The sequence below is a fragment of the Hibiscus syriacus genome, unplaced genomic scaffold, assembly GCF_006381635.1.
Source record: "Hibiscus syriacus cultivar Baekdansim isolate YM2019G1 unplaced genomic scaffold, ASM638163v2 tig00111641_pilon, whole genome shotgun sequence".
NCBI lineage: Eukaryota > Viridiplantae > Streptophyta > Magnoliopsida > Malvales > Malvaceae > Hibiscus > Hibiscus syriacus.
The window spans coordinates 1-24,245 of NW_024063143.1; the positions used below are offsets into that span (position 1 = coordinate 1).

Sequence of the window (24,245 nt, forward strand, 5' to 3'; positions counted from 1 at the left end):
CAGGTAAAGAATTTTCCTTCAAAACCCTCATGATCAGCTACTTTTGAAATTTTCAGTAGGATCTGGAGTATATTGTTGCAAAGTAGAAGATAATATTTTAGATAATGATGAAAAACAATAATAAATAGTTTAATACGAAAGTGAATAGAAAAAATTACACCGAAATCAATTGCCATTAAGAAAGGGCTAAAAAGGAGGGAAAATGGAGGAAAGGAGTTTTAAACGATGGAACTCTGATTACCAATAGTAACTATAATGTTAGGACTAATGATGATAATGGTAATATAGAAGGATTTAGTGGTGGATGTAGTGTGGTGGTGGTGGTGCAGGAGATTATGTGGGTGGGGTCGTAGGGGAGACTGAGAAGTTGTTTAACACCAATGTTCAAGGAGTTGTTAGGTAGTGTAATGGAGGTGGGAGGAGGGGATATGGAGGAAGAGGGATTAGTCAGTTGGCTATGAATTAAATGCCGTTGAGTTTTTGAGGAAGTTTGAATTTCGTGGTGGGGTAATGCAGAACCAACGGATGAGAGGTGGAGAAAGCTGCAGATGGAGTTGGAATTTTATTTGAAATGGTTGGAGATGGTGCAGGATCAGATTTAAGGTAGCCCAGCGTTAGCATTTAGAATAGTTTTTATGGGTCTCGGGTTCAGATCATCTAACTACAATATTTTTTTCTAAGCAAAACGACGTGGTTTTGTTTATTGAGCATCAAATAGTGTCAAAACGACGTTATTTTGGTGAGTATTTCACGTCAGCAATATCACGGTGTGAAGTTGTCATGTTATCATGCCGTTAAATCATTAACGGCGAAGTATTATAATTGTATTTAAAAGCAAAAGTTAGTGCTTAATAAAATTAAAACGTTGATGATATTTGAAGTAGTTAATCCAAAAAAGTATTCATCTAAGTCAAATTTAAATATTAAATAGACCAAAAATTTAATACACTTAAAATAAATTCATTACTTATTTAAAAAAAAACTTAAATACCTATTTAAATTTAATTATTAAATAAAAATTAATTATTTTTCATGATATATGATTTTGAATTGATTGGCCCAAGTCAAGCCATGTACGTAAATTGACCTAGGGGTAATGAGTTGAGTCGAGTTTAAGTATCGTTGAGTTCGATTTGAAAACTCTGTAATGCAGTTTGACTCGACTCGAAAACTCGTGAGCTTAAAATTTTTAAGTTCGACTCGAACTCGAAATCTTTAATTGAAGCTCGTGAGCAACTCGAAAAGGTTCAAAATAAAAAAAAATCTTAAACTTAACTAAATTGGAACTTCAAACTCAAACTCTAACCTGAACCTTAAATACATGAAATTCTTATTGTATTTTTTTTAAAATAACACATAAATGTTAATATTATTAATAATTTATTTTTAAAAAAATAAAATCTTAATATATTATATTTTCGAGTTGCTCACGAACTTTTCGAGGCGAGTATCAAGTAACTCGTTTCGGCTCGTTAAGAATTCGAGTCGAGTTCATTCGATCCAAATATTTATCGAGTCTTGACCGAGTTGATCTCAAGTAATTCACGATCTGTATGGTCTCAATTACAACCCTTATTGAACCACCAACAGAGGAATTTGTTTTTTCTTTTTACCCTATGATAATAAAAAATAAAAATATAAATCTAAGTCGGATGAAATCCATATCCAAGATTTTATATATCTATTACATCAATAAAATCCACCGGTTAAGTTTTCCTTGTTAGATATTCCCCACTCAGAACTCTCTCTAGCCCTCTAGGGTTTCTCTCTCTTTCACGAACTATGGCAGACGACGGACAGTACTCTTCAGGTCCCGATTCAGGCAGCCACAAGCGCAAATACGAGGACCAGGGACCGCCGTCTTCCGTTGGTCGGAGGCCTACGGGATTTTCATCTCCAGATTCGGCTCCTCCTCCTTCCTACAATAGCGTGCCTCCACCTCTTGACGGAATCGAGATGGCCAAGCAGCGAGCTCAGGAGATTGCCGCTCGCCTTACTGCCTCCGCCGCATCTGTTGGCGCCGAGGCTAAGCGCCCTCGTGTCGAGAACGGCTCTGGCGGTGGCTTTGATAACGATAAGGGATATATGTCCGCTCCTTTTGGTATAGCCCTCTTGTCTTTGTTTTCTTCCCTGTAACAAGTTTTCTTGAATAGCTGAAGCTTCATTGTTTTTATATTTAGGGTTTATAAGTATATAATCTTTTGCGGCCGGTAATAGTATATCTGATTTTTGGAAGTTGATGCAAAGTCTAATGAAAAATTAATGATTACAGATTAACCATATGTCAAACTCTGCTCCTCCTGCTATACCGGTTTCATACGGTAGCTACTATGGCGCAAGCAAAAAGATTGACATTCCACATAATAGGGTTGGTGTTATTATTGGGAAAGCTGGAGAAACCATTAAAAATCTTCAAATGCAATCTGGGGCAAAGATTCAGATCCAGCGAGATATGGATGCAGATCCTAATTCTGTGACTAGGCCTGTGGAGCTCACGGGTAATGCTGAAGAAATAGCCAAGGCTGAGCAGTTGATAAATGATGTTCTTGCTGAGGTTTTCGTCTTACAGTTTTTATCTATGTGAAATTGATGTATTTCCTTGATGCGGAGTACAAGGAACATAAATATACCCTTTAATGCTTTGTCCAGGCTGAGGCAGGAGGTTCTGGCATAGTTTCTCGAAGATTGACAGGACATGCTGGAAGTGACATTTTGAAATGAAGATACCGAATAACAAGGTATACCAGAGTAAAAGAATTGCTTACTTTGTTCATGACCTTGTTTTAAAATAATATGTTATGTGTGCATTATCTCAGGTTGGTCTGGTGATTGGTAAAGGTGGTGAAACAATTAAAAATATGCAAGCTAGAACTGGAGCTCGTATTCAGGTTTGAATCATGATTATCATCTTTACTTTGAAGTTTATATTGTTGTTTTCGCTTCATATTGACTGGTGTGTATTGGTTGAGTTCAGCTAATTTTGGACCATCTTTATGTATTTTTAAGCAGTTTCCTCACTATTCTTTTCAGAACCTTGTTGCAAGCAAATACAGTTTATACAAATATTTCATCTGTTATTCTTGTGCAGGTGATCCCGCTGCACTTACCACCAGGTGATCCATCAACAGAAAGGACATTACATATAGATGGGACTAGTGAACAGATTAGAAATGCAAGAGAACTGGTTGATGAGGTTATAAGTGAGGTATGTTTTGGACGTGGTGTTGGGAGGAAATGCTTTCCTCAAGTTAAAATAATTTGTCCCTCTTCTTTACCTGAATCATTTGTGCTTGTTTTGAACCTTCATTATTTTTGCCACTCCTTTAGTTCTATCGATTTAACTGTTCTTACAATTTAATTTTACTATGAGTATTAATCCTTTTTGTGTGATCTTTGGAAGTATCATGCTAGTCTATACTTCATTAAAGTGATAGGATCCTTTGAAATTTCACTTTTATTGAGACTTCCTCATAAAAGTTGTGTAAGAAACTTGATTTTTAATATGTTGTAGTGGTACTCTTTATATTGTTAGTTGCAGGGCAAAGTCATTGTTGTACGTGTGGGTAAAGTAGGGATTAAATTTATACTCTGTATTTTTGTTTATTTTACCCCCCTCTATAGGCAGTCATTGCCTCTGGTAAATGTTCTGAAACTCACCCCTTGTAACAAATTTTGACATTTTCTTATATTTCTATATACCTATCAAGGAAGTAGATGGTTCTCCCTACAGGTTATAACATTTCTTCCAAGTAATCTGCTGAATAATTCTAGGTGCTTTTACATCTCCATTTATTGATGTAGTTATTCAGCCACTTTGAGATATTGATTAGATTTTACTTTATCATCAATATCTTCTCTTCCCTTTCCACTTGTTAAATCTTGAGAGTTGCAGACAGCTTTTGCTGGCGATCCTTGTTGTTTCTATTACAGCTGATTGAGAAATTTTCATAATTGTCAAGATGACTAGTGGAAATGAGCTGATCCTCTACTTTGTAAGAGATTCAAAGACTTTTGTATCATAATTTTATGGTTCTAGGGGATGTTAGGTGCTTGATAAATGGTAATTTGCATTGGTTGGTATCCCTATTGAAATCTTATGGGTAGAGTTATAATTTTACATGCCAAGTTCAAATTGTCAAGGTCTTATCTGCTGTTGGTTTCTTATATATTATTAAGGCAAATTGTGTTTAGGATTCAAGGGGCAGTCAATCTCAGATGGTTATATTCTTCAGTTTTACTTTTTCATCCTCCTTTGTTTCAACAATAAAGTGGCTTGTTGGGATTTTAGAATGATAGCTGCCATATGTGCTTATCATTGTAAATAATGAGACTGATACAGCGATTGGAAACTATTGAGGGTTAATATGTATTGAACGGTCTGTGACACCAGCATATATATGTAGATATACTGTTGGTGTTTCCCCTACATTGTGTGGTATGGTCTGAAGATCCTATGTCCAATATTTTTTGATCTTATACTAGAGAGGGCTTGGAGCTGTTAGATACTGGACACTTTTATCATACGACACTTCTGGATAAGTTAATTTAATATTTATTTACATAATGTTCCTATTTCTGTTGATCTTTCCACTTGTTCAATAATAAACAGGGATGCTATGGTTCTTGGTTTTAATTTGTCTTATTGTTTGAATCTTTATTCTTTTCAATCTTATTTTACTTTTGAATTGTACCCGATTTCTTCTTGAATATTATATAACTGTGTTTGTTGGGGTCTCATATCTCTGAATTTTATACCCATACATTTTAATTTACACCTTCTCTAACTGCTTAAAGATTGTTTTCTACAGTGTTAGTATTGGCACATGCCCATATATATATATTTTTTTTATAGGAATAGAAGGCTTCATTAAAAACCTCCCTCATAGTTGCCTCTTGTAAGGAGACAAATAGCGGAAGGAGGAAAAGAGTGCCTAAATATATTAATAACCCATAATTACATAAGATTCCAAACATCACATAAAATTACCTAACATAGACCATAACCAAAATAATACACCATAACCACTACTCAAAATAACAACCTCCTCACTAACTAACCAATTCCTGACTTAGCTAGACAATCAGCTTCCACATTAGTACATCTGCTGATAAGCTTAATGATAACATTAGACTGCACAACTATCTTCTGAATTTCTGTAATCAAATCAACAAGGTGAACCGGGCAAAGTTCCGGGCTGTTGATCCACTTCACAGAAAGAAACGAGTCACTTTCCAAATCAGAATTCCTTTGTCCCTCCAAACTGACTCAAAAAAACACTTCTAACCCACTTTGATAGCAAAAATCTCAGCAAGAATAGGAGAACAAGGTCCTAATGCTCTAGAAAAGAAACCAGCTTGTTCTTTTCAGCATCTTTAAGAACTCCACCAATACCACTTCTTCTCCAATCAAAGTAACAGCCCCATCAACATTCATCTTAAAATAACCTGTAGGAGGAGGGCACCATTTTACTCTTGACGATCGAAAGTTAGAGGGGACTTATGCAAATCCGCCAAAGTAAGATCTCCCACAAGGCTGTCCACTTGGATAGACACATCCTTGTTTTAGCTAAAAACCATGAAGCCACCCTACCTCACCAAAAAAGATTAGCTCTATCAAAACTTGTCTTTCTCAAATACAATCTGGTTCCTACACAGCCAGACAGACCACAAAACAGCTCCTGGGATAAATCTCCAAATACACGAGTTTGGTCTTAATTGCGACCTAGAAAGCAAGAAGCCTTTCGGATTATTAGGGAGAACTGAATTAACTTTCCACATACGGAGGAGTTTGACCCAAATATGCCAAACCTGGACGCAAGAAAAAAATAAATGCCTGACCGATTCTGGTTCCACTCCACTTAACACACATAAAGGGGATTCAATATTTTTGACTCCTCTTCTCATTAAGACAGTTTTAACAGCCAACTTCTGATGAATAATTTGCCAAATGAATATCTCCACTTTTGGTGGAACTAAACCCTTCCACACTATCTCCAACCATGAATTATCTGATTCTGACAAACTTGAAACTAATCTAAAGCAAGATTGAACCGAGTACACACCATCCCCACTATCTTTCCACGCCAAACGGTCCTCACCCTTCAACAGAGATTGAAAATCCAACAATACCATCATTTCCATCCACTGTTCAAACTCACTGTCCATTAAGTTCCTCCTAAGTTGTAAATCCCACACCCACTCCCCATTAGACATACACCCAAAATCAGCCACAACCCCTTATTAACTGACAGTGCAAAAATCCTTGGAAACATAGTCTTCAAGGAATAGTTAGAAATCCAAGAATCATGCCAAAATCTAATTGAATCTCCTTTTCCCACCTGAAGCACAATATTATTTCGAAAGCATAACCCAAATGAGTCATTAGTCCGATAGTTATTTACAACACCTTTCCAAATCCAAGACACATTAGAGGGCAAATTATCATCTAAAACAATAGAACTCGTTCCCACATTATACTTGGAACATATCATTGTCTTCCACCAAGAGTCCTCCGAACCAAACTTCCATACCCATTTGCCCAGTAAAGCTCTATTCCGTAGCTAAAGATCCGAATTCCCAATCCCCCAACTCTTTATTTTTACAAACAGCATTCCAGTTAACCCAATGAAACCTTTTCTTCTCAGCCGAAGAACCCCACAAGAAGTTGGCCATAATTAGGGAGTGAATTTATTACTGATTTTATCAAAACTGTCCTCCCTGCTATGGATAGATAAGATAATTTCCAGCCTGCCAATTTCTGGTAGAACTTCTTCACAATCGGATCCCATAGTTGAATAGAATTTCTATTTGCTCCCAATTGTAATCCCAAATATTCTGTCGGAAAAGAGTCTCTTAAGCAACCAATAGATTCTGCCCACTCCCCAACAATCTGATCTTGTAAATTAATACCAAAAATTCTGCTCTTCACCAGATTCAGTTGTAGCCCTGTACACAACTCAAATACAACCAAGACCCTCTTCAGATTTGCTAACTGCCCCGTAGAAGCTTTACAAAATATGATCAAGTCATCCACAAATTGTAAATGAGTCAGCATCGAAGAGGAATTATCAGAACCTATTTGAAAACCCTCAAACAGCCCCAAACTGCTGTGCTTTAGACAACAACAAATTCAAAAATTCACCCACTAGATTAAACAGGAACAGGGATAAAGAACACCCTTGTCTCAGCCCCCTAGATATTTCTAAATATCATCCTTTTGTTTTGTGGCTTTGCTAGATTTAATTTTAACCCTGTCATTTTTTTTTCTTTGGATTTGACCTTATTCATTATTAAGTTGTTTTTTTTAATCCAGAAAAACACAACTTTGAGGTGGTGTATATGATGGAAGTTTCTTCTTCTGCATTATTGTTTATCTGATTTATTCCTGTATTAAAGCTGTTTGGTTAAAATAACTTATTAGTTTGTGAACATTTTTTCCAGAAACTTGTATACAATTAACCCAGCTATAGTATTTCATGTCAGAATTCTACACGATATATGGCAAGGGTTCATGTATTTAGTAAAATCCATTTTTCAATGATACGGGTTATATATTCTAAATGATCTGATAGTCTCTTATAAATGTTTGATCTGTAATGAATTTTTCCCTTTTTGGTATAGAGAATTTTATTAAGAGACATTATTCGCTTAATGTGTGTGTATCAGATAGATAATATGTAGTGTACTTTTAACTATGGGTGTCTTGCCTGTATGCGGCAATGTAGTTCATAGTTATTTTTTCTTTGATATTTATGTTTCTATTAGTATTTCTGGGGTTCTCTTTTTCTTTTGCACACATTCACTTCGATTAAGGAGGGATGGGCTTCTGCTGGAGTAAAACTCAATATTCTCTCCAACCATACGGTATGTGGGCATTTAAACCCTTCAAACTATTGTACAAACTCCATTAAATCCACAGGTCATATTTTGCTGTTTTATGCTGATTTTGATACTTGCCATTTAGTTGTTTTTTAAATTTTATTTGTATATAGGTGCATATCCTGTTTTGCTGTTATGTGTTCATGTGCAGCATCATTTTAAAGCAAACATAAGTTATTTGCGGAAACAATTTTGTGCAGAATCGTATGAGAAATCCGGCAATGGCTGGAGGCTATCAACAACAAGGTTATCAAGCACGACCACCTCCAAGCTGGGGCCAAGGGCTCCTCCAATGCAGCAAGCTGGATATGGTTATATGCAACCTGGGGGATATCCTGGCCCATCACCACAGTATAACATGTCTCAGCCACCTTATGGGGGCTATCCTTCCCAACCGTCATCTGGTGGATATGCCTCTGGTTGGGACCAGTCTATGCCACCAAACCCACAAAGTTCCTCTGCAGGTGGTTATGATTACTATAATCAACAGTCTTCTTCACAGCAGCAGCAAGCACCTGGTGATTCAGCAGCTCCTGCCGTAACAGTGGTTACCATTACAGTCAACCTCCAGCTTCTGGCTACATGCAACCAGGACAAGGCTATGGTCAGGATGGGTATGGTGGATACAATGCACCTCCTCAATCAGGTTATGGGCAGCCATCATCATATGACCAACAGGGTTATGGCTCTGCACCGAGCTATGGTGCTTCAACGGACCCAAGTCTGGAGGGTCAAACTCCTTCCTATGCCGGTCAAGGGGATTCTGGCCAAGCACCTACTTCTACCCAACCATCTGCAATGGGCCAGCAAGGGTACAATACTAGTCAGATGGCTAGCCCAAATCCTGGCAGTTATCCACCTCAAGGAAGTACTCAAGCTGGTTACGGAATGCCTCCAACTTCACAGGCTGGGTATGGGAGTCAACCACCGGCTCAGTCTGGCTATGGAGGATATGGACCAGCACAAGGGAAGAAACCATTGGTTAATAACCCTGCCTATGGACAGACACAGCAGTCGCCTACCACACCAGGAAGCTACGGCCAGCAAGGATATCATTCGCAGCCACCGTCATCTGGTTATGGTCAACCGGAATCAGGCTCGCAACGGGCTCAATCGTCCACTTATGGTGCTGCATCAGTTCAGCCAGGATATGCTGCACCACCCTATGGAGCGCCTTATAATGCCTCTTATGCTAGTGGTTACTCACAGCCTCCTGCATATCCTGCTGACGGGAATGCAAGTGGGAGCACTCATGGAACTTATGAGGCAGCGCCGGCTTCTCAAACTGGGAAACAAGATGGGGGTGGAAATGCATCGCCCCAATCTTGATTAGTCAAATTTATATTTTAGTACTTAATGCAAATGGTTTTATTGTACAACAGTTAGATGTAGCTATAGTTCTTGCAATGTGTTACTAAGATATGCTAGTGTTTTACTCGGATGTTTCAGATGCTCTGTTTGTCTCGCTCGTTTATGTTTTCGGTATAATTTGACGACTATTATTATTTTATATTTTGATATGATCTAGAAGTGGCTGGTGGACGTTGGTTGTATTGTTACATCAGACAAAATCTGCATTTATGTCCATCTTTGATCACATTTTTCTTTTTCAAATTTAGAACTTCACTAGTTGAAGTTGGTATAACAATTAAAACTTTTAATTGCTACTCTCTGCTCAACAAGTTTGTCTAATATATTCAAATTTAGTTATGTGAAGAATCGATACAAAATGTGATTATCATTATTAATAATAATTAAAATATTATGAGAACAATTTTTAATCAAAATATTCCATTTGAAATGACCCTAAAATGATCTCAAATAATTATAGGAGGTGTGGGGTCGTTATTCTTAGAATTCTCGAGTTCGAAATGTTGTACTAAATGATAATAGAGGGAAAGTCGCTCAATAATTAGCCGGCCAGCTGTGCCCAAAGACCTCGTATAAAACACAACAATACCATTTCTTTAAACCTAGATTATACTAAATGATAATAGAGGGAAAGTCTGATTTCAGATCTAAAGTCATGTTTGTTTTTGAAGGATACCATTTTATTCCATTTGTCCCCCCTTTTTTGGGGTAGTAACGGCATTTCAATTCAAAACCTATTCAAAAACTTACAAGGATTTCTAAATTAGAATCCCATTGAAATATCAATTTATGATTATTTTCATTTCATTGGCTTTAACATTAAAAAGCTTAGCATCAATGCCAGGTTTAAAAATCTATGCTTGATTTCACCTTGTTCTGATGTTTCTTATAACGGAGTAAGTACTTAGTAAAGTGAACCTGTGTCATTCATACACCAGGAATTGGAAATCGGGTTGTAAGCTCTTCGACTCTACTACGGAGATTCGACACCTTGTCCGTCAACGGAAACTCCGGAGCCACCACAAACTTCAAGAATTCTTGAAGCTTTGACGACCGAGAAACCAATCCTTTAGCATCAATAGTAATTTGCACACCCTCGTGGATGAAGTCCGCAATGGCTATAAATTTCTTTTCTTTAAATCCTCGAGTGGTCATAGCAGGTGATCCGATGCGAATGCCACCAGGAACAAGTGCACTCTTATCCCCTGCAAAGCAATATTTTAAGATGTATAAGCACTGGTCAAATATACATAAACGCAAATAAGGCAACATACCAGGTACCGAATTTTTGTTCAAGGTGATAAAGGCCATGTCAAGTATTTTCTCGACCCGAGCACCATCAACCCCTATGAAAAGAGAGATTAATTTAATAAAAAGGAAGAGGCAAAGGAGCTTAGGGTGTCAAGCAAATAATCGGAAAAAAAATGTGAAGAGAGATGGGAACTGACCAATGGCCTTAGATCCACAAGTACAAGATGATTGTCACTGCCACCAGAAACCAATGTATAGCCAAGTTCAACCAATCGATTTGCAAGAGCTCTACAATTCGACACTACCTGCACGATGAAGTACCCATATTAGATTTGACCAACATGAAAGAACTTCAACAATTTTTTTTTTGTCTTTAAAGGAGAGTACCTGATTCTGATAACCCTTGAACTCAGACGACTGTGCATGTTTTAAGCAAACTGCTAGCCCACCAATTGTGTGGTTATGAAGACAACCCTGCATAGACAACCTTATCAGGCGTCTCATGACATAGCTAGTTCAAAACAAAAATCTCAGCTTGTACTTTGAGAGCCAGAAGGAAGTTGGAATAGCGGAATTCATATTGGCAACAGGAGCCAATGAGCCGAGTCAAACTAACCTGTAGTCCTGGAAAAACAGCATTATTGATGGCAGATTCTAGATCAACTCCATGAACATTATCCTTCTTGAAGAAGATCATGCCACCTCTGGGTCCTCTCAAAGACTGGAAATAAGTAAGAAAATTAATTTATTCTATATGGACATTACTGCAAAGGGAGTAAATTGTTTATAATAACTAAATCTTGGCTAGACGAGGGAAAGGATCAAAAGAAATAGGGAAAAAAATAAAGTGAGATTTGTCATGCAAGAAGGGAGTACATATTCTTGAGTACACTAGTTATAAATATTTCAACAAGCAAAATTAGCAGCATGTTAAGTGATTGACATAAATAGACGTCAACACAGCAATTGAATATCCATTCCTCTTACAAAAAATATATATCCATTCCGAACCTTGTGTGTGGTTGTTGTCACAATATCACAATATTCAAAGGGGTCAGCAACTACAGAAGCAGCAACAAGTCCACTTATATGAGCCATATCCATCATGAGAAATGCACCAACAGCATCTGCAATCTTCCAATAGATATCAACTCCATAAGTTACAAGCTAAAAGAAGGATACAAAGCATATATAAAAATGAGTTTTCTTTAAAAGATAGCTAAACAATGATAGGCATAGTATAGCACAACCAGCAAGCATCCTACTTACTTTCCTCATACGTGGATAATCAAAATCACGAGGATGTGCACTGGCACCAGCAATTATGAGTTTTGGTCGAAACAGGGTAGCTGTTTTTTCAAGCATATCGTAATCAACAAGACCTGTTTTAGAATTCAAACAAATTGATATTAACCACCAGGCAAGCATACCAACCAATAAAGCTCAGTAAGTCAAACAATGAGGAATAACCTGTGGATTCATCAAGACGATAAGGCATTGACTCGAAATAGATTGATGTGCCAGATACTCGTCTTTTAGGGGTCATAAATCCATGTGACAAATGTCCCCATGAGGTAAGTCAAGACCATATGCAGGTTTTATCGGGAAACCATTGATTTGAGCACCATCCAACCGCGGGCAACAACAACTAAATTAAAGCAGTTAAACAGGCAGAAGTAGCTTACCATTATTCGATCATGTGGATTTAGAATAGCTGTATAAACCTCAAAATTAGCAGGAGAACCTGACAATGGTTGAACATTGACGCCCCACTTCTTTTCGTCCAAGTGAAATGCTGCCAAAGCCCTCTTCTGGCAAAGTATTACAAGTTCATCAATTTACTCATTACCACCATAGTACCTGCAATTAACAAAAAGATCATTGGTTGCAACCCATTAAATCAAAACCAAATAACGCATTAAATCTCTATGCACCTTGCTCAATTAGATACCTTTTACCAGGCAGTCCTTCAGAATATTTGTTTGTGAGACATGACCCAACTGCCTCCATCACTGCACGGGATGTAAAATTCTCAGAGGCAATAAGCTCAAGGCTTTTGAACTGCCTCTCCTTCTCCTTACTAATAATTGAGCATAACTCAGGATCAGCTTCACTGAGGCCATGGTCCACAAATCTGTTTTCGAGCACCGGGACAGAGGGTGAAGAGCTAGACCTCCCAGTAACTAAGCTGCCTTCGAGTTGAGCTCTACAGGGTTTCACTGAGTTAAGCTTAATCTGGCGCCAGAATCCAGTAATATTAGATACTTTTAAAGGGAATGCTGGTTTATTAACCCTCATGGGCTGTTGCAAATAACCCATCATCGCAGCTCCACCACAAGCCTGCATTCTGCCTTTACGATAGTATTCCTCTCAAATTTCCTACGAATTCACCAGGGAACAACAGAATAGTAAAATGAAAAATTCATCCCAACATCATTTTTTTTCTAGAGAGAAAAATGAACAACCTTTAAGAGTTGATACGATATGAGAAGGGAAAGCGAAATAAAAAAAAATGGAATTTTGCATTGAAAAAGTGAAGTTCTAGCAGGAGACCGACCGACACTCAAAAAAATTCTTAAGTCTACACTGAAACATGTATCGACTAAAAACAAACAGAGAACCTTAAAACACAAACAAAAAATAAAATAACAATCTTTTTTATTCTGTAGAATCGTATAGGTTAGTATAAATAATGAAGCAATAAAATCTAATAATAATACGAATAGCAGGCTAAAGAAAAGACGTGGCAAGAACCAAGAAGTACATACTCGAAAGTAGAATTCAATAACTGGATACGAAAACAACGAATAAAGCGAAATAGAAAATAAAGAGGGCATACTTGCGTGAAGAGTTCTGTTTGTTCTTGGTTTCTCACTGTTAAGCGAGGCAGCAAGTGGCTAAAACTTTAAAACCCTAAAACTTTGTTAGAGCCGTTTGAAAATACTAATACTCGTAAACAAAGAAGCCAAGCGGCTGAACCGGAGATGTTTTGTTATATTACTGGTGACTCGGAAGGGAAAGGGGTTCAAGAATCTATGCCAAGGGAAAATTTGTTAGATGATTATGTCGCTTCGTTTTCTCCACTCTCTCCAAATCCGCCTCTTGGGTGCATTCCTCTCCCTCTTTTTCTTTTCTACCTTTTCCAGATTTGATTATAATCTTGGCCTTAATTGATCTGAAAATTAGTGTTTTTTAATTTGTATTTATATCTTTAATTTTAATTTTCATAGCTTAGAAAAGAGTTCAGCAGTGATGTTGAGTCTACCATTGCTGCGGTTCGAGCTCTCTCGGCTACTACCGTCTCTTCTGGTCAAGCAGATCTCACCAATTTGTTCCGCTTAGCAGCTCATGAAGCCAAGAAATCTCATTCCCAGAACCGCATTTTAAGAGTGGTGAGTACCCATTTGGCCATTTCTTTTCCTTTTTCTCACAATTTCTTATCATTGGTTAAGTTGGGAAAATGATTCAAACTCGATGCCCCTTTTCTCTCGGCCAGTTTAGCAGTGCTGTTACGGTTTAAAATTAGCACTTAGCAGCCAATTTTTTTTATTCCGTTCCGAAAGCACTTTTAGAGTGCTTTGGATGGCAAAAACTTCTTGTTTAGTGTTGCATTTTCTGTTAATAAATACTCAAGGATAGCTACGAAGGAATCCTATACACACCCTAAGTGCAGTTACTGATTAGTTTTTCTTATAAATAGGCTTAGATGATATATATTTTCAATCCATACTTGTCGAATGAATTCTTAGGAATAATGAACTCTCTTCCATTTTTTTTTAAGTAATGAAGCAATGAGCTGTTGTTATATGAATCCTGAAGTAGTTTAGAGACTGGAGATCAATTTGTGATTAACATGTTAATGTGCCTATTATGGCGGTGTTCCTCTAAAATCTGATTACATGGTGTTTATTTTGCTGCTTTTTAGATTCTCATATACTGCAGATCATCGATTCAACCCCATCATCAATTCAACCCCATCATCAATGGCCTGTAAACCAGAAGCTCTTCACTTTGGATGTAATGTACCTCCATGACAAGCCTGGACCGGATAATTGTCCCCAGGCAGTCTATGATGCACTCGTCGATGTGCTTGAACATGTTAGTGAGTACGAAGGATACATCCATGAGAGTGGGCATGGGTTACCACGTACCTTCTTCCGTTTCATGTCTATGTTGTTGTGTAACCCTCAACAACGTTGTCCTCAAGATGACACTGATATTCCCAAACCTCTTATGAAGAAGTCAGCTGAACCTGCAAATGGTGAAGATAAAGTTCATGTATCCGCCAGCCGGTGAGAACATCGATAACCTGATATTCATGTGGCATCCAGCCCTTGGGTAATTTTATCAGTATGATTTCTGCATGTGAGCTGAAATTACAATACATGAACAAGATAACGTATTTAATCTTCTGCCAACTTTCTGTAAATATCTAACCTTTTTCTCCGTGTTTGTCAAACTGTTCCATTCTAGATAAGATGCATTATCTTCTTCATTAACCTTAGCTTTTATGGAGCTTTCTTAACATGTCGAAAGCAACTGCAGAAGCATCACGTTTAGCACTAATTTAATTATGAGTTGTCTTTTATCCTTGGACATACATACCAGAAAAGGCACGCCAAAAGTGTTACCGGATGCAATACAAGCCAACATATCTTTGCAGTCTGCAACAACATTAACCACATTCCACATGTGATTCCATAATTCTATCATACTTTATTTTTGCATTGGTTTTTGATTGTGTGCTGGATTCTAACTTATCCCTAAGGAGGTGTTTGGTTCACGAAAAAGATCATTACCAACGGGTAATGATCTTTTATGTAATCTTATTCCCATGTTTGGTTTGAACCGATTCCCACAAGGATGGAAAAGATTATTACCAACACTTTTTGGACAAAATGGTGGGAATGTAATTCCCTCCATTTCTTTAGGGGTTTGTTTATTCCCACTAAATTGGACAATATTATCACTTAAGTATTGATTTTTTTTATTTGAATCTTTTGTATCATACTTTTAAGTAGATAATTAATTATTTGCAATGTAAATTTATTTAATAATTTTCTTTAAATTAATTTAATATTTAACTGATGTTATATATATTTTTATTAATATTATATTTATGATAGCTATAATATTAATAATTTAAATAATATATTATCTAATGGTTACTCTTGTACTTTTGGGTTGATTGATTCTAGGATGTCTTTTTAGAATTATGTTTGCTCTCAGTGATCCTCTACTCTTTCGATTTGATAGAGACAAGAGATTGAAATATATTCGAATACATAAATTTTGCATGTTTGGCAGAAGAATCTAAACAAAACAAGCTAGCAAGCATTATATTTTTGTACCTACATTTAAGATAATATATATTTGAGAAAATCGCCTCAGTGACCAAAAAAAAGTTATAATATACGATTTTAACCAACTTTTTTTGGATTTGCCAAAATGACCAACAAAATCGCAACGCGAAATAAAAATCGCAACGCGATCCCCAGAATCGCAAATCAGTTTCCAAAATCGCAACGCGATTCTTGAAAATCGCAATGCGATAGTACAAATTCGCATTGCGATTTTCCAAAATCGCAACGCGAATATGAAAATCGCAACGCGAACACATAAATCGCAACGCGTATCCGTAAATCGCAACGTGTATCCGTAAATCGCAACGCGTATGGGTAAATCGCAATGCGTATCCGTATATCGCAACGCGTATCCGTAAATCGCAACGATAATACATAAAATCGCAACGCGTATCCGTAAATCGCAACGCGATATTTAAAGCGCCATTATAATCGCTACGCGTATTTTATTTTCAAATTACAAAAAGAATATTAAGACAAAATCCCGTAATCGCAACTCATAACCTAAAACCTAAAATCACAACTCAGTCCCATCTCCATCTCTCACTCTCTACGGCGAAGAAATCCGTCCCCATCTCCGAAGATTTCCGTCCCCATCTCCGGCGAAATCCCTCACAACCATTCACGGTCAGAAATCCCTCACAATATTCAGAAATGGAAAATCAACCTCCGAGGGTTAGTTTTTTAATTATTTTTATTTTGAAATGTTTGCATTATTGTAGGTTTTTCATATTGAAACTGATGATAAGTTTACTGGTCATTTCAATAATAGATTAACCATTTCACTTAGATTTCATTTCGCGTTACGATTCTGTCGTTGCGATTTTCATTTCGCGTTGCTATTCTCTCGTTCCGATTTTCAAGTTAGTATTTGTCTTTGTCTTTGTTCTGTCTTTTGGTTGAAGTAATGCAATCCATTCAAGTTTCAATTTGCAGAAGAGTCGCAACGAGATAAATGAAAATCGCAACGAGAGAATGACTGTCGCAACGAGAGAAATGAAAAGCGCAACGAGAGAATCGCAACGCGAAATGAAAATCGCAACGAGAGAATCGCAACGCGAAACCAAAATCGCATTGCGATTTTCATTTCGCGTTGCGATTCTCTCGTTGCGATTTTCATTTCGCGTTGCGATTCTCTCGTTGCGATTGTCATCTCGCGTTGCGATTCTCTCGTTGCGATTTTCATTTCAACCAAAAGACAAAACAGTGTTGCAAATTTTAGTTTCAAGAATAAACTACTACTTTTTATGTTTATTGTTTTTGGTATATCTTCACAGTGTAGTTTTTGGTATATCTAACTTGGTATGTTTATTGTTTTTGTAGAAATTTTTTTCGGCTCAATTGACCTTGAGAAATAAAGTCAGCATGGCCACTACAATTGCAAAGAAGCTTTCACCTGCTCAAAGACAATTGTTTGAGGAAACCTGCTTCGGGCCATGGCTGAGAGTACAGCATCCGGGTGGAGATGCTAATTTGACCCATTTGTGGCTTCAGACCATGACATCAAATCTACCCGACAGTATACAACGTGGTGAGGAAGAGATATGGTTTCATTTTCCACCAGCGTATACTTGTTTTGGGCGGAAGGAGTTCTGCTTAATCACTGGTCTACGATTCGGACACGATGATGTAGGCCGGTACACTCGTCATATCGCCCGCCCATCATGGTTATCCCGGGTTTTTCCGGATGAGTCAATGGAGAAGCCGAACCTACATGTCGACGACCTGAAGAAATTGTTTAATAAGAAAGCTGGTTTCACTCGGATGGATGACGTCGATGTTGTCCGAGTATGCCTTCTACTACTTGTGTATGCCGGCTTTTTAGGCAGAGAGGCCAGACAACCTATTCATCGGGAGCTAATAATATTGGTAGAGGACCTGAATGCATGGAATCTGTTTCCGTGGGGTTCGTATATATGGAAAGCTACCTGGACTAAGTTGTCGTCTGCCTTTGATGACCGCAAAAGTTTGCGGGGCGATGGGTCCAAATACACTTTGTCAGGCTTTGTTTGGGCCTTTAAGGTAAGAATTTCTATATAATGTTTCTAAAATTATAATTAATTATTTAACAATTACTAATTTTGTTATTATATTGTTTGTAGATTTGGATATTCGAGGCTTTCCCCAGCATGCGTACATATGCAATAAAAACGTCAAATGATATTCCCAGGGCTATTTCCTGGAAGAGGAAAACTCTGTTGGATTGGGAAGACTTAATACCATATGCCACAATAAATAATGTAAGTTAACACAAATACTTTCATATAATATAAACAAGTTATAATAGTAGACGTTTAACTTTGTTTGAGTTTTATATTTTAGGAGGCTAACATTCCATTACAAAGACTGACACCCACGGAGGAAGAGCTTGCCACTGATTGGTGGCAAGCTAGTCAGAATTTTTTTGATGGCACGGATGATGAGCAACATCCACTTCCTCCAATTCGAGAGCCATCACCTCACCTAGAGCCATCACCCGATCGACCCGACTATACACCTCTAGAACGAGAGCCATCACCTATCCCGTCACATCATCGAGCCTCTTCTCCACCATCACCTCATGATAGGCGACCGGCAAAGATGCCACGACTCCTATCTCCCTGTTCTCCACCTCCACCTCAACGGGATGAGTCAAGGGAGTTACGTGATGAGGTCAATGCCTTGCGTGAGGAGATCGGTACTCTACGCGATAACGATGGTGCATGGCGTGTGGAGGTGTCAACTTTACGTGGTGAGGTTGCCGCTCTACGTGAGATGATATCGTTGCAGAATGAGGTTCATACTCTACGCAACGAGGTAAGTTTAAGATTTTCCATATTTAACTTAATGATAAATTTACTCGTAATTTCACTTAGATTAGCCATTTCACTTAGATTGCTTAGTAAATTTATTCGGTTGCTGCCAATTCTGCTAAACTGTGTATTCTTTAACACTGTGAAATAGTATTTGTCTTTGTTTTGTCTTTTGGTTGAAAGTAAATTTGTTCGGTTGCTGCCAATTCTGCTAAACTGTGTATTCTTTAACACTGTGAAATAGTATTTGTCTTTGTTTTGTCTTTTGGTTGAAAGTAAATTTGTTCGGTTGCTGCCAATTCTGCTAAACTGTGTATTCTTTAACACTGTGAAATAGTATTTGTCTTTGTTTTGTCTTTTGGTTGAAAGTAAATTTGTTCGGTTGCTGCCAATTCTGCTAAACTGTGTATTCTATAACACTGTGAAATAGTATTTGTCTTTGTTTTGTCTTTTGGTTGAAAGTAAATTTGTTCGGTTGCTGCCAATTCTGCTAAACTGTGTATTCTTTAACACTGTGAAATAGTATTTGTCTTTGTTTTGTCTTTTGGTTGAAAGTAAATTTATCCATTCAAGTTTCAATTTGCAGAAGAAGAAATAGTTTACTTTCGCAACACGAAACTTAAAATCGCAACGCGAAACCAAAATCGCAACGCGAAATGAAAATCGCAACGACAGAATCGCAACGCGAAACCAAAATCGCAACGACAAGATCGCAACGCGAAACCAAAATCGCATTGCGATTTTCATTTCGCGTTGCGATTCTTTCGTTGCGATTTTCATTTCGCGTTGCGATTCTTTCGTTGCGATTTTCATTTCGCGTTGCGATTTTGGTTTCGCGTTGCGATTTTAAGTTTCGTGTTGCGAAAGTAAACTATTTCTTCTTCTGCAAATTGAAACTTGAATGGATAAATTTACTTTCAACCAAAAGACAAAACAAAGACAAATACTAACTTCAGGGTATTAGTTTGAAACATATTTTTCTTTGTTATCTGATGCATTTTGTGAACTATGATAGAATAATGACTTGGGTGAATACAATGCAAGTTTGAAACATATTTGTCTTTGTTTTCACTGTTTAAATATCATGTCTGTTTATTTACTGATTTTTGTATTTAATTATTTAGCGGCCCGATAGAGTGGATGCTTTACGTCGGGTTATGCTTGCACGACGGAGTTCATGCATCAGACAGCGTGCACGTGCTATTAAGTCTCCGTACACCCCAATAGTGCGAAGACACCGCAAGAAGAAGCCCGACTCGCCTGTCATCCCTCAAGAGTCCACTCCTATCGTTGAAGAGGCCCCCCCTATCATTCCTCGAGAGTCCCCTCCCACCGTTCAAGAGGCCACTGTCATCATTGAAGAGGTCCCTCCCACCATTCAAGAGCCCGATTCACATGGCGTCATATGTAGGCTTCTTGAGAAACCCTCTGTCGTGCCGGACATGATGGATTCAAGTTGGCTCTCGTATGAGTTACCGGCCAATACCATACCGGTATCTGAAGAGGAGAGGGAACAACTACCGGACACAATTTTGGATAACACCCTTTGGGCTAAGACCGCAGTTGATTTTTATCTACATGAGCGGAGCAAGGGGTGTTTCACTGACATATGCAAGCTCACCGATGATATCTATTTGTTGCTTGAACGGCCTTGGTGGGGCGTATTATTAGGGGTCGAAGGCAATGGCTATTTCGATGGGGGGGTAAGTCTTATATTTTTCTTATATTTCAATTTGATTAATTTTTTTTAAATTTATGTAAGTCACTAATATATGTCTTTTTTTGTAAAACAGCATATCGATGCGTGGGTGACACGTCTTCTAATAATAAGAAAACTTAAGAAAAATAAAAATACGATATACAATTATGCCGACGTCTTTTCACGCCGTTCACTTGAAGAATGCACGAGATGAATCATTTGATTTGGGCAATGGACAAGCTAAACTTTATCCTGCATGGTGGGAGGTCGATAAGGTTAGTATTTATTTTAGATTGAGTTTAAAGGTTTTATGAAATAAGTGCGCAAATGAATGAATTATTACTTATGATTGCAGGTGTTTATCCCTGTTTTGGAACGTAAACATTGGATTCTCGTCGAGCTTCAGCTCCCATCCCTTAAGACAATAGTGTATGACAGCATGATAAATACATATCATTGGCTGATTTAAGAGATGTTATTAAGGGATGGAGCTCTCATTTGGCTAAATTCTTGGATGCGATCAATTATTGGACTCGTTCTGGAAACAAGAAGCCAAAGAAGCTCAATATTACAGTTATTAGAGACGAGACCGCGCCACAACAAACGAGCGGAGCCAGAGGAGATTGTGGTCCTCTCGTATGCTTGGCGTTGGAGCGTTTGACGACGGGAAGCATCAAGTATCTACCTCCCACCGATAGAGATAAAGCTGCAGAAGGCTTGTGGTTTCGGCATTATATGGCTAAATCGATATATACGAGACGCTGCCTACCTGCATCCGCGTTATAAAAATGTCCATAAACAATTGGTAAGTTTATATACTTTTGGTTTGAAAATGTTTGGTTAAGTACCTAGAATTCAATAATTTGCTGTTTGAACAAATGTTTGGTTTCTGCAGGTTAATCTCAGAAGTGAACTGCGTGAAAATGATGTCGAGCTGCAAAAGTTGATTCAATAGTTTAATTGATTGTTTTTTGATTGTTTAATTGATTTGTAAAAGTTGATTCAATAGTAGATGATCGGAAATAAGAATTATTGCTTATTTTTTGATTGTTTAATTGATTTGTAAAAGATGATTTGTAAAAGTTGATTTGTGTAATTGATGCGAATATAATTCTTATTTGTGCTTGTTTAATTGATTGAAATGTAATGGTTGATTTTGTTGATTTCAATCTGCATTATGTTGAAGGCAAAATTGACTATCGCAATGCGAAATGAAAATCGCAATGCGAAATGAAAATCGCAACGAGAGAATCGCAATGCGAAATGAAAATCGCAATGCGGAAATGAAAATCGCAACGAGAGAATCGCAATGCGATTTTCATTTCGCATTGCGATTCTCTCGTTGCGATTGTAATTTCCGTGTTGCGATAGTCAAATGCATGCCTAATAGTGATAACAACTGAATAACAAGAGTTGGTTAAGTCAAAATGGTTGGCCTGAGTCATTAATTCAACTGAAAATGTTAAAAGTTCACACATAAAATCCACATAATACAACGTTTGCATTTAAAAATCACCTAAGTTAACAGTCCCAAAAGGTGAAGCCAATTGTGATTGGGATTTTAAAGATGGTTGCCTTTTGCTTGACACCATATGAGCTTTGGATTTTGATGAGGATCCATATTTTGGTAGAGGAAAAGATGATTTTGATGGCACTGGTGATCCACATGTCAACCTTGTATGACCACTTTCCTTGCACCGACTACATGTCGATCTCTTCTTCTCTTCACCCTTAGACGGTATACGATCGTGACTTTTTGGTCGGCCAGGTAGCCTTCTGTCCATGGCTGGTGGCAAAACTGTTTGTAAGTCATCTGGTATGTCCCACTCAGAAGGATGTGGAATAGGGTAGACAATCTCGGCATAAGTCTGTCGATAAACTTCTGTAGTGTAGCAATCCATAGCGTATGCGCTTGAATCATCTTGGTTTAAATGAAGAGCAACTTTTATAACATGGCCACACGGATAACCAGATGTTTGCCATTTCATACAACTACACGTCTTTGCATTTAGATCGACTAGCCCATTTAAGTTATTATCCAGTACTTGAAACAAAGTGTTTGAACATGGTTCAACTCTCCATGACGTTGACTTCACAACACGTTTCGTTATCTTTTTTTCAGTCCATGGTGTAACACGATGTTCCAATGTTCCTGTAAATTTAAATAAACAATACTTAGTAAAATATATAAATATGATAAGTTACGAATTCAAAGAAATAATACCTGCATGGTTTCTTTTCTTGTAGTACCACTGTTGAATAGAGGCTCGAAAAAACTCCATTAACATAGTAATGGGTAATTTCCGGGAATGACGACTTAGAGCGTTGATTGATTCTGCACTATTAGACGTCATGAAACCATATCTTGCTCCAAGTTGATGTACTCTTGACCATCTTTCAAACCCGACATCTTCTAGTGTTGAGCACACTGAGGCAAAACACGTCTTAAACAATTTATATGCTTATTGAAATCCACTTCCCGATAAGCTTTACAGCCTTCCAGTATGTCCATTTGTGCTTTTTTATACCAGCAGACCTTGATTTTAGATTTCTATACAAATGAACACCACAAAGTCCATGAAAAGCATCTGGGAAACACCTTCTAACAGCGTTGTCAATTGAGTTTGCCCTATCGGATATGATTGTCAGATTGCTAATAGGACCTATGCAATCCCTAAGATGCCCCATAAACCATGTCCATGAATCAGAGGTTTCAGATTTGCCAACCCCGTAAGCTATTGGCAATATCCCATTGTTAGCATCCATGGCTACTGCTAATAAGTTTACTCCAAGGTATCGACCTTTCAAATGTGCTCCGTCAACTATAATAACTGGGCGCATGCAAGTAATAAACGAACGAATCTACAAAATAATATACACAAGAAATATAATCATTTAAATGTGAAATGCATGTAACTAACAAAATGAGTCAACAAAATTATATTGATTTACTAACCGTAGCACCAATGGCGATAAACAGCAACTCAAAGCGTCCATCTCTATCTGTTTTGATATGAGTTACCGACCCAGGATTTTTCAGCTTTAAATTGTGACAATAAGCCGGCAGTTGGGCAAACGATGCTTCTGGCGACCCCCTCAACAATTCCAAGGCATAACATTTGGCTCTCCAAGCTTGAGAATATGATATACTAATCTTGAACCGAGCATTCATGTCAGTCATAATTTCATGTCCCCGATATACCCTGCCATTCAAAAACATTAACTCAGCCAGAAAACCACCCAACACCTTTTTGTTTGCCTGTCTATGGTGAGGAAAAACTTGGGTTCTTGAACATGTATGTTTATCAATAAAAGTCCTAACTTGAAACATTTTGCAATCTTTTATTCTCTTTGCAATCATACGCCACGTACAGTTTTTGTCAATCATACACCTTGTTTCGAAACGATCTTTGCTTGATTTGTTAACTTTTAGTTGATAGCCATCTTCCACACATTTCGTATACAAAGCTATCTTCAAGTCTTCCTTTGTATCAAAACAATCATCTTTCTTGACACGAATAACTTTTGTGTAACAATCAACTGCTTTCTTTGCCAACTCTTCTTCCGGTAACTGAAGTAATTCTGGCATATTCCAGTTATACTCCCGTGGCATTTTCTTTCTTCGGGGACTTTTTCTTCTTCTTTTCTTCTTCAGGATTATATGAATTACAGAATGGATGTTCAACATGTTCATTCACAGTCGTAACTTCCTCCTCATTATCATCAACAACATCTTCCTCGGCAACGGGTGTTTCATCATCAAAATTCGGGTATTGACCAATATGAAAATCATTACACACATGGTCTGTTTCTTCTTCTGAAACATCATCAAAATCCGTGTATTGACCAATATCAAAGTCCGGATATTGACCAAGACCAAATTTTGAATAC

At 37.7% G+C, this 24,245-nt stretch overlaps 1 protein-coding gene and 2 pseudogenes across 1 annotated transcript; 2 read left to right on the top strand and 1 right to left on the bottom strand.

Moving 5' to 3' along the window:
• Window positions 1-1,697: 1,697 nt before the first annotated feature.
• LOC120166634 lies at window positions 1,698-9,332 on the top strand (annotated as a pseudogene).
• A 710-nt stretch (window positions 9,333-10,042) lies between these two features.
• LOC120166635 lies at window positions 10,043-13,391 on the bottom strand (annotated as a pseudogene).
• Window positions 13,392-13,484: 93 nt separating this feature from the next.
• LOC120166657 lies at window positions 13,485-14,999 on the top strand. Its single transcript, XM_039175894.1, has 3 exons — window positions 13,485-13,565; window positions 13,731-13,892; window positions 14,443-14,999. The coding sequence occupies exons 1-3, from the start codon at window positions 13,485-13,487 to the stop codon at window positions 14,794-14,796; spliced, it is 597 nt and encodes a 198-aa protein (XP_039031825.1). The 3' UTR covers window positions 14,797-14,999.
• Window positions 15,000-24,245: the final 9,246 nt, after the last annotated feature.

Bases quoted from the DNA above. Each gene is read 5' to 3' on its own strand.
- LOC120166657 (XM_039175894.1), top strand. From the start codon at position 13,485: ATGTTTTGTTATATTACTGGTGACTCGGAAGGGAAAGGGGTTCAAGAA. The intron at 13,566-13,730 runs GTCGCTTCGTTT...TAATTTTCATAG, and splicing joins AAAATTTGTTAGATGATTAT to CTTAGAAAAGAGTTCAGCAG. The intron at 13,893-14,442 runs GTGAGTACCCAT...CATATACTGCAG, and splicing joins AGAACCGCATTTTAAGAGTG to ATCATCGATTCAACCCCATC.